The sequence below is a fragment of the Homarus americanus genome, unplaced genomic scaffold, assembly GCF_018991925.1.
Source record: "Homarus americanus isolate GMGI-L3 unplaced genomic scaffold, GMGI_Hamer_2.0 scaffold31037, whole genome shotgun sequence".
Classification (NCBI taxonomy): domain Eukaryota; kingdom Metazoa; phylum Arthropoda; class Malacostraca; order Decapoda; family Nephropidae; genus Homarus; species Homarus americanus.
The window spans coordinates 17,627,863-17,642,727 of record NW_024722227.1 but is presented as its reverse complement, the minus strand read 5'-3'; the positions used below and the strand labels follow the sequence as shown (position 1 = coordinate 17,642,727).

Here is a 14,865-nt window from a genome sequence, read left to right as displayed (position 1 = left end):
AGTCTCAGGGCCCCAGGCATAACCATTAGTGCCTTGAAACCACTGCCAGTCTCAGGGCCCCAGGCATAACCATTAGTGCCTTGAGACCACTGCCAGTCTCAGGGCCCCAGGCATAACCATTAGTGCCTTGAGACCACTGCCAGTCTCAGGACCCCAGGCATAACCATTAGTGCCTTGAGACCACTGCCAGTCTTCTATCACTGACGTCATTATAGAAACTAAGTCAGGCTGAAAAATTTAATGATCTTGCAAACGTGTGTGTGTATATATATATATATATATATATATATATATATATATATATATATATATATATATATATATATATATATATATATATATATATATATATATATATATATATATATATATATATATATATATATATATATGAGAGAGAGTGAGATAAATATTAATATATATATATACGTAGATATACTGTAAGTGCACACTAAAGTGATATAAAACAAATCACTGTGGTTTCGTGTGTGTGTGTGTGTGTCCAGCACCTGTAATGGGTTGCTTACTTACAGATCCATTATTTCACTCTAATAGGTAGATACAGGTAAGTAAGATTGCTTCCCTTGTCACCATAACGATTTACCTTAATGAGATATTTTGCTGAGATTACCTTTAAACGTGACATACAGTAATTACTGTAGTGTTACGTGTGATTACCTGTACTACAAAAGTCCTGTTATATTTTTCCTAAATTATGTAGGCGTTATTAAGGTGTTATATTTGTGTTATGTAGGTGTCATGAAGGTGTTGTGTTGATGTTATGTAGGTGTCATGAAGGTGATATGAAAGTGTTATGTTGGTGTTATGTATGTGTTATGTAGGTGTCATGAAGGTGTTATGAAGGTGTTATGTTGGTGTTACGTAGGTGTCATGAAGGTGTTATGAAAGTGTTATGTTGGTGTTATGGAGGTGTTATGTAGGTGTCATGAAGGTGTTATGAAGGTGTAATGTTGGTGTAATGTAGGTGTCATGAAGATATTATGGAGGTGTTATGTAGGTGTCATAAAGGTGTTATGGAGGTGTTATGTAGGTGTTGTGTTGTTATGTAGGTGTTATGTATGTGTTGTGTAGATGTTATGGGCATTATTGCAGTTTCCTCCCAATTGGGTTAGAATAATCTTGGGTTCACCGGAAGTTATATCTTGTCAATAGCAACAACTTTTTCCAATACCACTTACGTCGCAAATGCATAATAACCTACAGAAGAACATAAGAATGGAGGAAACTGCAGCGGGTTTATTGGATCATACTAGGCAATCCCGTTTACACCCAACCCCTATCGCTCATATATCCATCCAACCTTTATTTGAAGCTATCCAACGTATTCGAGTTAATGATGATGTTTGGTAACTTGTTCCACTCGTCCACCAATGTTTACCTATCTCGCGCCTAAATCAAGATTTGTCTATTTTAAAATCATTGTTACGAGTTCGCTCCTGGTTGGATAGTTTGAGTACCTTTGGTATATGACCTTTGTTTAGCCCTTACTGCCATTTATACACCTCGATCATATCGCCCCCCACTCAACGTCTCTCGAGGGAGTGCAGATTCAGATGCTTAAATCTGTCTCTGTTCTCAAGGATCCTAATGCCCGGGATTAGTCTTGTCATTCTCCTCTGAATTCTTTCTAGGGATTTTATATTCATTCTGTAGTATGGTGACCAGAACTTAATTGAGTAATCCAAGTAAGGTCTCAAAAGCACAAGATATAGTTTTAGAATGACCTCGCTAGTCTTATATCTAACACTCCTTTGTATCAACCCAACTACTTTGTTACCCTTGTTTCGACCAAATACACATTGTTTACTTGGTTTAAGATCCCAACTTACCATTACTCCTAAATCTCTCTCAAGGTCGGATTTCGCTGTAACATCGTTGTTCATCTGGTATCTGGTGTCAACGACCGTCTTGACAGATATTGCAAGTCAATATCGGTCCCATTCATTGACAACTGGGACAACTTCTACGGCAGAAGGGACCTTTATGCTAGGGATGGGGTGCATCTGTCTCGGGATGGGGTGGCAACCCTGGCTGGGTCTCTTGAGGGGGCAGTTCAAAGGATATCGAAGTCTTTAAACTGCTAGGGAAACATATGGGCACGGGGGTGGGGGAAACTGCAGTGGGAGTGGGTAAACAAAGTAAAAGATTACAGGGAAATAGTGTTAGGAATGATGACAAAACTAAATTAAACAGGGAGTTTAAAACTAAACGCGGTAAAGGGAGGACTCAGAACACGACTAACTTAAATGTCTACTACACGAACAGTAGAAGTATGAGAAACAAAATGGATGATATTAGGGCCTTGGTATGTACCGAAAAAATCGATATACCTGTAATAGCATTCACTGAAACATGGATCAACCTAGACTCACGCGAGTTGCCAGTCGAATACCAAATTGCGGGTTACAAATTGTTCCATACCGATAGGCAAACCAGGAAAGGAGGCGGAGTTGCAATCTATGTTAGGGATAATCTGAAGTGAGAAATAAATAAGGAAATAAAAACTGAGAGGAATACAGAAACAATTTGGATAGAATTAAGCGACGGTAGGGAAAAATTAATCACAGGAGTAATATATAGACCTCCCAATCTTGATAGAGTCAATGAGCGACTTATCTGGGATGAAAAGCGCAGGGCTTCCATACACAACAAAGTCTGTATAGTAGGCGACTTTAACCTTGGCCAAATAGATTGGACTGACCTTACGGGTAACTCAGAATCAGAGGATTTTCTCGAGACGATCCAGGACTGTTTCCTAAGTTAACATATAACCGAACCCACACGGGGTAATAATATACTCGATTTAGTTCTGTCGAACAGAGAAAACCTCATTAGCAATGTCGAGGTAGGGAGCGAACTTGCAAACAGCGATCACAAAGAAATTCGATTCCAGTTAGATTTTCAGGGCAGACGTAAGGAAAATTCCACTAAAGTACCAGATTTCAGAAGGGCAAACTTTGACAGTTTAAAGAGGCAGCTGAGAGAGGGGGTGTTTTTGCTTGGCCGTGAACCTGACAGATGACTCCGACCTGATAACGACATCTGAGACTGCCGAGTTCCACGTCAATTTAAATAATGAGTTACTTAATGCACAGAGGCAGAACATACCATACAAAATACTCAGATCAGACAATAATGATCCTAAATGGATAAATAATTATTTAAAGAACATCATTGACCAAAGGAAGGCTATAGGTAGAAGGATAAAGCGTGGCGAAATTTACCTCCAGGATTATTATAAGATATTGGCGAGTAGGGTTAAAACCGAGATAAGGAAAGCCAAGAGGAATAATTAGGTAAGGATAGCAAGGGAGGCGAAGACAAACCCCAAAGGATTCTACCAAATGTATCAAACTAAAACACGAGAAAAGATTGGACCAATACGTTCAGATACCGGCGAGCTCACTGATAACGACGGAGAAATGAGCAATAATTTGAATAAATATTTTTCAACAGTTTTCACCACCGAAAATTTAAACATGATACCCGAGGCACCGACTCTATTCAGAGATAGTGAAGAAAACAAATTAAGCGAGATAGTAGTGACTAGTAACGATGTTAGTAAGCAAATAGACAAACTAAAGCCTAATAAGTCACCTGGTCCCGATGAGATATTTGCCAGAGTAATAAAGGAATGTAAGGAAGAGCTTAGTATGCCCTTAGCTAAGTTGTTTAACATGTCCTTAAAAACAGGTGTAGTACTAGAATCCTGGAGGATAGCGAATGTAATACCGATTTTCAAGAAGGGGGATAGATGACTATCCTCTAACTATCGCCCAATCAGTCTAACATCAATAGTAGGCAAATTACTGGAAGCAATCATTTCAAACTCTATTCGAAATCACCTGGAGAAGCACCGATTGATCAATGATTCCCAGCATGGCTTCACAAGCGGACGTTCTTGTCTAACTAATCTATTAACATTCTTTTCATCAGTTTTCGAATCGGTGGACGAGGGGCACAATTATGATGTGGTATATCTCGAATTTAGCAAAGCCTTCGACAGAGTCCCCCACGAAAGATTAATTAGAAAGGTAGAAGCTCATGGCATCAAAGTTAACATCCTTAAATGGATTAGGGCGTGGTTATAGGACAGGAAACAGCGAGTGAGCATTAACAGCACTAAGTCCCATTGGAGCAACGTCACAATTGGAGTTCCCCAAGGCTCAGTACTTGGACCATTATTATTTATTATATACATAAAGGACATAGATATCGGCATAGACAGCAACATAAGTAAATTTGCTGATGACACTAAAATAGGACGTGTAATTAAATCTGACGAGGACTCCGCAAAACTACAGGAATATCTAAAAAAAATTTTCGAATGGTCTGAAAAATGGCAGATGAAATTCAATGTGGATAAATGTAAAGTACTCAGTATAGGAGATGTAAACAGGGAAACCAGATACCAGATGAACAACGATGCCATAGAGAAATCCGACTGCGAGAGAGATTTAGGAGTAATGATAAGTAGGAACCTTAAGCCAAGTAAACAATGTGTTTTTGCTCGTAACAAGGCTAATAAAGTACTTGGGTTCATAAAAAGGAGCGTTAGTTACAAGACGAGTGAGGTCATCCTAAAACTGTATCTTGCTCTTTTGAGACCACACCTGGATTACGCAATTCAGTTCTGGTCACCGTATTACAGAATGGATATAGAATCATTGGAAAGAATTCAGAGGAGAATGACAAGACTAATCCCGGGCATTAGGAACCTTGAGTATAGAGACAGGTTAAAGCACCTTAATTTGCACTCCCTCGAGAGACGTAGAGCGAGAGGCGACCTGATAGAGATGTATAAGTGGAAGTCGGGGCTAAACAAAGGGGACATTACAAAGGTACTCAAACTATACAACCAGGAGCGAACTCGAAACAATGGTTTTAAATTAGACAAATTTAGATTTAGGCGTGAAATAGGTAAACACTGGTTTGAAAACAGAGTTGTGGATGAATGGAACAAGTTGCCAAATATCATCATTAACTGGAATACGCTGAATAGCTTCAAACATAGGGTGGATGCTTATATGAGCAATAGGGATTGGGTGTAAACGGGACTGCCCAGTATGGGCCAATAAGCCCGCTGCAGTTTCCTCCATTCTTATGTTCTTCTGTTCTTAAGTACTTTACATTTGTCCACATTAAATTTCATCTGCCATTTTCCAGACCATTCGAAAAATTTGTTTTGATCTTCCTTAGTCCACTTCAGATTGAATTACACGCCCTATTTTAGTGTTCTTCAGCAAATTTACTATGTTGCTGTCTATGCCGATATCTATGTCGTTTATGTATATAATAAATAATAATGGTCCAAGTACTGAGCCTTGGGGTACTCCACTAGTGACGTTACCCCAATCGGATTTAGTGCCGTTAATGCTTACTCGCTGCTTCCTCTCCTGTAACCACGCTCTAATCCATTTTAGAATATCTCCTCCAAAGCCATGAGCCTCCACTTTTCGTATTAGTCTTTCGTTGGGGACTCTGTCGAAGGCTTTGCTAAAGTCGAGATATACCACATCATAATCGTGCCCGTCGTCAACCAATTCGAAAACAGATTAAAATAATGTTAATAGATTAGTTTGACATAAACGCTTGCTTGTGAAGCCATATTGGGAATCATTGATCAGCTTGTGCTTCTCCAGGTGATTTCGAATAGAGTTTGAAATTATTGCTTCCAGTAATTTGCCTATAATTGATGTTAAACTGCTTGGACAGTTGTTCGAAGATAGTGATCAATCTCCCTTCTTGAAAATAGGTATTACATTCGCTATCCTCCAGGATTCTGGTACTACAGTATACCCGTTTTTAGTGACATGTTAAAAGAATTTGCTTAAGGCATACTAAGCTCTTCCATACATTCCTTCAGTACTCTGGCAAATATCTCATCAGGACCTGGTGACTTATTAGGCTTTAGTTTGTCTATTTGCTTACTAACATCGTTGCTAGTCGCTACTATCTCGCATAAGCTATTTTTCTTCGCTATCTCTATATTTAGTCGGTGCCTCGGGTATCATGTTTAAATTTTCGGTGGTGAAAACTGTTGAAAAATATCTGTTCAGATTATTGCTCATTTCTCCGTCGTTATCCGTTAGCTCGCCGGTATCTGACTGTATTGATCCAATCTTTTCTCGTGTTTTAGTTTGATACATTTGATAGAATCCCTTGGGGTTTGACTTCGCCTCCCTTGCTACCTTCAGTTCATTATTCCTCTTTGCTTTTCTTATCTCGGTCTTAACCCTCCCGGCAAATACTTTATAATAATCTCGGAGATAAACTTCACCACGATTTATTCTCATGCCTATAGCCTTCCTTTGTCCAATAATATTCTTTAAATAATTATTTATGCATTTGGGGTCATTGTTATTTGATCTGAGTTTTCTGTATGGTATGTTCTGCCTTTGTACATTAAGTAACTTGTTATTTAAATTGTTCTGGATCTCGTCACCCTCAGATCTCGTGATCAGGTCATCCTCAACCGTCATATTTTGTGAGGTTATCATTGTAAAGTCACCAGGTAAAGTGAGGTCACCCTCTGTGAGGACATTGCATGAGGTCACCTCACGTGACGTCATGTAATTCACCCCCAAACTTAATACCCCTTCCCTAGGCTGTCATTTCAAATTATCAAAGTTTGCCCTTCTGAAATCTGGGACTTAAATGGAATTTTCCTTGCGACTGCCAGTAAATTCTAATTTGAATCGTACTTCTCCGTGATCGCTAGTTCGTTCCCTACCTCGACATGACTAGCGAGGTTTTCTCTGTCTGACAGAACTAAATAGAGTATATTATTACCCCAGGTGGGTTCGGCTATAGATTGACTTATGAAACAGTCCTGAGCTGTTTCAAGAAAATTCTCTGATTCAGAGTTACCTGTAAGGTCGATCCAATCTATTTGCCTAAAGTTAAAGTCTCCTACTATACGGACTTTGCTATGTCTGGAAGCCCTGCTCATTTCATCCCAAATAAGTCGCTCGTTAACTCATCAAGATTATGAGGTCTATATATTAGTCCTGTGATTACCTTTTCCTTCCCATCGATTAATTCTATCAAAGTTGTTTCTATATTCAGTTCAGTTTTTATTTCCTTATTTATTTCACACTTCAGATTATCCCTGACATAGATTGCTACTCCGCCTCCTTTCCTAATCTGCCTATAGGTATGGAATAATTTGTAACCTGCAATTTGGTATTTCTACAGGTAACTCACGTGTGTCTAGGTTTATCCATGTTTCGGTGAATGCTATTATATCGATTTTTTCGGTACATACCAGCGCCCTGATTTCATCCATTTTACTTCTCATACTTCTACTGTTAGTGTAGTAGATATTTAAGTTAGTCGTGATCTGAGTCCTCCCTTTGTCGCGTTATGTTTTACCTCCCTACCTAATTTAGTTTTGTCATCATTCCTTGCACTATTTCTCTGTAACCTTTGACTTTGCTTACTCGCTCCCATTGCAGTTTCCTGCATGCTCACATGTTCCCCTAGCAGTTTAAAGACTCCACGTGTCGTCTGTCTGTTTACAACCGACCCGCTCGGTCTGAGTGTATTCTCACGTTCACAAAACACGTAAAATTACACCATGATGCTTCAACAAAGTTACCTTCAGTGGTACAAAATAAGTACTTTCTGTTTAATATAGAGGAAACGGCTAGAAAGTTAGGTTGATTGCTATGGTTGGTTAGGTCAGCTTCTATGGGGAGGGGTAACTAAAAAATTATTCATTTCCGACTGACGTGAAGGTCAAATTCGAATGAATCACACAAATACCATGGGAAAACCTAGCTTTCTGGTCAAAAACCAATTGATAGTGAAACTGCAATTTTACCGTATTATGTTGGTATTATGTAGGTGTTATGGTGGTGTTATGTAGGTGTTATGGTGGTGTTATGTAGGTGTTATGGTGGTGTTATGTAGGTGTTATGGTGGTGTTATGTAGGTGTTATGGTGGTGTTATGTAGGTGTTATGGTGGTGTTATGTAGGTGTTATGTTGGTGTTACGTAGGTGTTATGGTGGTGTTATGTAGCTGTTATGTTGGTGTTACGTAGGGGAAATTTTCAGGTGAAATACACTGGGGGCGAATCTTTATGTGAAATAACAGTGAAACCCCGAGTAAAAAAAAACGGTAAGAATTGAGAAGATGTAACAGTCTTGCCGCTGATAATACTATACTACTGATCTGATATCACCAATGAATGAAGTTACACATTCTCCTCACAAACTCATGTACAGTATATAAAGGCACCGTTAAGTTAACCTTCTCCACTCTATCAACCTTGTGTATAATGGTGTCCATTCACTGTAAAGATCTTATCGTAAGTATCAGACATTTTTGACGGCCGTTGAGGAGCCACGGTTCACCTTTGTGTTGTTAAGTAGGTTGGCGCCACACCAGGATGAGTGCAATGGTTAGTCTTATTAAGGTTCTACTTCTTCTTCTTCTTATTATTATTATTATTATTATTATTATTATTATTATTATTATTATTATTATTATTATTATTATTATTATTATTATGTTGCTGTTGCTGTTGTTGTTGTTGTTGTTGTTGTTGTTATTACAGCATCGAAATATATAGAATAAGAGTAAGGCTATACTGCACCTACATAAACATACCTCATTGTACCATTTGAAGTCACACATCATTATGGACTCCCTGTACTGGCAGAAGGTGGATTGTTTGTTCACCAGCTGATAGTGTGACAATGTTCCTCCTGCTGAACCTGGCACTCTGGCACCTGATGTCCACATAGTGCCTAAAGTTGATACTTCCATCAGCATTAAAATCAAAATTGAGCTGGAGGGTCGTGGCATTGTGTTGATCTGTGAAGGAAACAAAATAATTAGACAAAATTAATAACCAAGGATAAAGGGGAGAGGAAATTCTACCAGCTGGTGACTCAACACAATTAACATTTATCTATAAAAGTCAGTAATCTCATGGCTTTGTGGTCTGAATTCTTATCTTGGGTTTAACCGTTTCGCCGCCGCCCACGATCACACTCTTACCAACACTAAATGTCAAATAGTGTGTGGGTGTGTGTGTGTGTGTGTGTGTGTGTGTGTGTATGTAAAATAAAGTCTCCTTGGCCAGGTATGTGTATGTTGACCAACTTATCTGTGTGTGTGTGTGTGTGTGTGTGTGTGTGTGTGTGTGTGTGTGTGTGTGTGTGTGTGTAGATAAAGTCTCCATGGCTGGTATGTGTGTGTGTTGACCTACTTATCTGTGTGTGTGTGTGTGTGTGTGTGTGTGTGTGTGTGTGTGTGTGTGTGTAGATAAGAGTCTCCTTGGCCTGGTATGTGTATGTTGATAACTTATCTGTGTGTGTGTGTGTGTGTGTGTGTGTGTGTGTGTGTGTGTGTGTGTGTGTGTGTGTGTGTAAGATAAGTCTCCTTGGCCTGGTGTGTATGTTGACCCTACTTGTCTGTGTGTGTGTGTGTGTGTGTGTGTGTGTGTGTGTGTGTGTGTGTGTGTGTAAGATAAAAGTCTCCTTGTTGGGTATGTGTATGTTGACCAACTTGTCTGTGTGTGTGTGTGTGTGTGTGTGTGTGTGTGTGTGTGTGTGTGTGTGTGTGTGTGTGTGTGTAAGATAAGTCTCATGGCCTGGTGTGTGTGTGTTGACCTACTTATCCTGTGTGTGTGTGTGTGTGTGTGTGTGTGTGTGTGTGTGTGTGTGTGTGTGTGAGATAAAGTCTCCTTGGCCTGGTATGTGTATGTTGACCTACTTATCTGTGTGTGTGTGTGTGTGTGTGTGTGTATGTGCGTGTGCGTGTGTGTGTGTATGTGTGTGTGTGTAATAATAATCTATCTAACAATAATAAACGGTTTATTAATAGAGTTGCAGCCGGTGGCTGAAAATATACAAACTTACATTTGATTTAGACATAATGATATGTGTTGAATACATTTACAGGGCTGTACAGTAGATAAATCGGGAGTGTAATAATAAATAATAATAATAATAATAATTAAAGGTTTATTAAGATAACATGGCAGCCCGAAGGCTGAAAATATACAATGGACAGAGGTGATAGGTTACATGTGGCAAATGGCAAATGAAATTCAACACCAGCAAGTGCAGCGTACTTAATATTGGAAGAACAAATACTGTTAATGTATACAGCCTTAACAACATCAACCTAGAGAAGTCGACTTGTGAAAGAGACTTAGGGGCACTTGTAAGCCCGGACCTACGGCCTAGAAAACAGTGCGTTAATGTTCGAAATAAGGCAAACAGAGTATTGGGTTTTATATCTTGAAGTGTAAGTAATAAGAGTGCAGAGGTCTTATTGCAACTACGAGTATATCTTGCGCTAGTCAGGCCGCATCTCGATTATGCTGTTCAGTTCTGGTGCCCTTATTATAAAATGGATATCAATTCACTAGAGTCGGTGCAGCGAAGAATGACGAAAATGATTCCGGGACTTAGAAACCTACCATATCAAGATAGGCTAAAGAAACTAAACTTGCATTCCCTAGAAAGACGAAGAGTGCGGGGAGATATGATAGAAGTATTTAAGTGGGTGAAAGGAATCAATAAAGGGGATATAGATAAAGTTCTTATAATATCCGAGCAGAATAGGACTCGTAGCAACGGATTTAAGTTGGATAAGTTTTGGTGTAGGAGGGAGATAGGAAGGAACTGGTTCACAAATAGGGTGGTGGACAAGTGGAGCAAGCTTAGCAACTTTGTAGTAAGTGCTGGAAGGCTGGAAAGTTTTAAAAGGAGGCTAGATAGATTCATGGATGATGGAGAGTGGTAGTAACTCTCGACACGAGCTGCCATGCACAGGCCAACCGGCCTATTGCAGACTCCTTATTTTCTTATGTTCTTATGTTCAAACACACACACACACAGTGGCAGGAAATTGTATTGCAATATTACGAGATGTGACGTAAAGTTTATCCACATAATCAGATACAATAAAAGGTTCACACGTCTGTCGTAATCAGTTGACAGATGGTGACACCGTTAACAGTCGTAAAGTTAATGATGTGTTGTAGTGAGTATTAATTTGGTTCAGTGCTTTTATGGCCCTAAAGCGGTAGTGTGTGAGAGAAAGTGTATTAAAATTAAAACTTGTGAGGAAATTGGTAGAAAATATATTGATATACGAGGATGGAGTATTATTTATATGGTTGAATTTTCTTTACAAAATGTATATGATTCCAGATTATCAAGGTGTAAGGATGTGCTCAGTTAAGGTAAAACACAGAAATAACAAACAAAAAACATCATTATAACAATCAGAAGACCCTCTCCTCCTCCTCCCTCTTCTTTTCCTCCTCTCCTTCTCCTCCACTCTATTCTCCTCCTCCTCCTCCTCTTCCCCTCCTCTTCCCTTCCACTTCCTTCTGTCCTACACTTTTTCATTTCCCTTCATTCCTCCTCATCTCCTCTCCACTCTCCTTCCCTTTCCCTCCTTCTCACCCACTTCCTTTTCTCCTCATATTCTCTCCTTCTTTGTGTTGACCTCCATCAATAACTCTCTCTCTCTCTCTCTCTCTCTCTCTCTCTCTCTCTCTCTCTCTCCCCAGCCTCCTTTCATTTCCCTCTATTCTCATTCGCCTCTTACCTTTCTCCCTGCACCTCTCTTCTCCCTTCCCTCTCACACCCTTCTTGTTTCTCTCCCTACCTACCCTCCTCTCCCTTTTCTTTCTTCTCCCCTTCCATTTTACCTCTCCCACTCACTCCCCTCTCATCCCCCTCCCCTCTCACCCTTCTTCCCTCTCATCCACGTTGACTTATTGATATTACTCTCATAGGAACCTTATTAGCAGGATGTTGTTAGGGTTGCTGGTGAGAAATCGAGGAAGAGGAGTGTGGAATCAGTGGGTGCAGGGGGAGCCCAGAGGCAGGTGTAGGGAAGAGGGGTGTGGGGGGAGTGGGAGGAGGTGGTGTGGGGGAATGGAGAGTGGTGTGGGGAGTGGGAGGTGTGAGGAGGGGTGTGTGGGGGGGAGTGGGGAGGGGGTGTGGGGGGAGTGGGGAGGTGGTGTGGTGGGAGGGGGAGTGTGAAAGGGGGTGTGGGGGGGGAGAGGGGGTGTGGGGGGGAATGGGGAGTGGTGTGGGGGCAGTGGGGAGGGTGTGTGAGGAGGGTGGGGAGGAGTGGGGGAGAGGGTGTGGGGAGGAGAGGTGTGGGGGGTGGGTGGGGGTGGGAGGGGGAGGGAGAGGGGGGTGGGGGAGTGGGAGGGGGTGTAGAGGTAGGGGGGGAGGGAGTTGTGTGGGGGGGAGGAGGGTGGAGGGAGAGGGGTGTGAGGTGGTGTAGGGGAGTGGGAGAGGGGTGTGGGGAGGGGGAGGGGTGTAGGGGAGTGGGAGGGGGTGGGGAGTGGAGAGGTAGGGTGAGGGGATTGGGGAGGTGGGGGGGGGGGAGAGTTGTGTGGGGAGGGGAGGAGAGGGGGTGTGGGGGAGGGAGGTTGGGTGAGGGGAGGTAGAGATGTGTAGGGTGTAGGGAGAGATGAGTGGAGGAGGGAGAGGAGGGAGAGGGGTGTGGGGGAGTGGGAGAGGGGTGTAGGGGAGGGAGAGGGGTGGGGGGGAGGGAGAGGGTGGTGGGGGGGGGGGGTGGGGTGGAGAGGGGTGGGGAGAGGGGAGGGGGTGGGGAGAGGGTTGTGAGGGAGTTGTGGGGAGGTTGTGCTGGGGGTGGGGGAGTGGGGGGTGGGTAGGGGGTGGGAGAGGGGTGGAGGGGGAGCAGGGGTGGGGGAGGGAGAGGAGGTAGAGGGGAGTAGGGGAGGGGGGGAGGGGAGTGGTGGGCAGGAGGGAGTGGGAGAGGGGGAGGGGAGAGGGGTAGAGGGGGGGAAGGGGAGGGGGGGAGGGGAGGTGTGAGGGGAGTGGGAGAGAGGGGTAGGGGAGTGAGGTGGAGAGGGGGTGTAGGGGAGGGAGAGTGGGGGGTGGAGGGGGGAGGAGGGTGTGTAGGGAGGGAGGGTGTGGGGGAGTGGGGAGGGGGTGTGGGGGAGGGAGAGGGGGTGGGGGTGGGGAGGTTGTGTGGGGGTGGGCAGGTTGTGTAGGGGAGTGGGAGGGGGTGTAGGGGAGTGATGGGGAAAAGGTTTACATTATCGTTCTCGTGGGTTAAGGTATTGTACTCATGGGGTTAAGGATTTGTACTCATGGGATTAAGTTGTCGTACTCATGGGGTTAGGTAATGTACTCATGGGGTTAAGTTGTCGTACTCATGGGGTTGAGGTATTGCACCGATCTTGCCTCGCAAGCGAGATGTCACGGGTTCGATTCCCGGGCCGGTGGAAAGTTGCTCGGACACACTTCCCAGCCTCCCTTGGTCCCTGTTCACCAAGCAGTAAAGTAGGTACCTGCTGTGAATCGAAAGTTGCGAATTCGTATTCAGGGAAAAGTTGTTGGAGCTTCCAATAACTTGCTTGGACATAAACCATTGACTCTTCAGGCTTCTACGCCATTTGACTCTTCGGGCTTCTACGCCATTAACTCTTCACGCTTCTACGCCCTTAACTCATGAGACATAAGGCAAGCATGAACTTAGCATGCTTCCCCGTTGGGCGCTGTAAACGCTTCCGCGCTTCACATTACGCAAGGATATAGGGGGGTGCCCAATAAATAATAATAAAAAAAATTAGGTTAAGGTAGTGTACTCATGAGGTTAAGGTATTGTACCCATGAGGTTAAGGTATTGTACTCATGAGGTTAAGGTGTTTTACTTATGAGGTTAAGTTGTCGTACTCATGGGGTTCAGGTATTTTACTCATGAGGTTAAGGTATTGTACTCATGAGGTTAAGATATTGTACTCATGAGGTTAAGGTGTTTTACTTATTGGGTTATGTTATCATTCTCATGGATTAAGTAATCATACTCAAGGGGGTTAAGTCATCATACTCAAGAGGTGGAATCATTATACTCATGAGGTAAAGTCATCATACTCAACAGGTTAAGTCCTTATACCCAAGGCGTTATCGTACTTAATATGTTACGTCATCGTACTCAAGGGGTTTATTCATCATACTCACGGTGTTAATCTATCGTACTCGCGGTGTTAATCTAACGTACTCGCGGTGTTAATCTAACGTACTCGCGGTGTTAATCTATCGTACTCGCGGTGTTAATCTATCGTACTCAATGTTTTAAGTTAACTTACTCAAGGCATCGTACTTGAGAGATCAATCGAAGTTGACATTAAATCTGATTCACGTTAATTAGGTAATAAGCGTTATGTAATCAGATGTGTAAGTCAGGTTTGGCATAGTGTTGTATCCGCGTGTGTGTGTGTGTGTGTGTAATAATAATAATAATAATAATAATTAACGGTTTATTGAAAGAGCTTGGCAGCCAGAAGGCTGAAAATATACAGTTACATATTTGGGGAATGGGTTACGAATTACAAATAATATACAAGTGACACAAATAAGACATATAATAACTTAGATGGGGATCAGCTCAAACTACAGTTCATTTCAACATAGTGACAGTGTAGGGAGCAGTGTTTACTGGGAGTGAATACACTGATTTATTACATGTTATTGATAATTTTTACAATGGTTGGGACTGGGCTGTTCTTATAGCGATCAGTTCGTGCACGTATGGGCTGGATGCGGTTGTGGTGTCGAACAGCAATTCTCGGACAGGGGATCTCAGGTGGTAGTAGGGGCCGGTGTCGGGGATGGTGTAGAAGCTTCTTACCAAATTTGCAGATGAGGCCGTGGTGATGGTCAGTGAGAGTCGAAAGGGTCAGTGTGTTGAGCGCTTCTTGATATGTGGAGTAGGAAGGGGAGAGAATAATCTTGCATGCCCTCTTTTGCACTTTTTCTAGGTGTTTACGTTGTGTGGCATTTAGGGAGGAAGACCAGGTGGGGGAGGCATAGGTGAGCTTGGGAAGTATGAA

General features: G+C 42.4%; 1 protein-coding gene across 1 annotated transcript in view; it reads right to left on the bottom strand.

Moving 5' to 3' along the window:
- Positions 1-14,865, bottom strand: part of LOC121862402 — a 35,472-nt gene that overhangs the window by 14,142 nt on the left and 6,465 nt on the right. The window contains exon 2 of the mRNA XM_042360666.1: positions 8,637-8,843. Coding sequence (XP_042216600.1) covers positions 8,637-8,834 — 198 coding nt within the window. The 5' untranslated portion in view covers positions 8,835-8,843. The remainder of the gene's footprint in view (positions 1-8,636; positions 8,844-14,865) is intronic.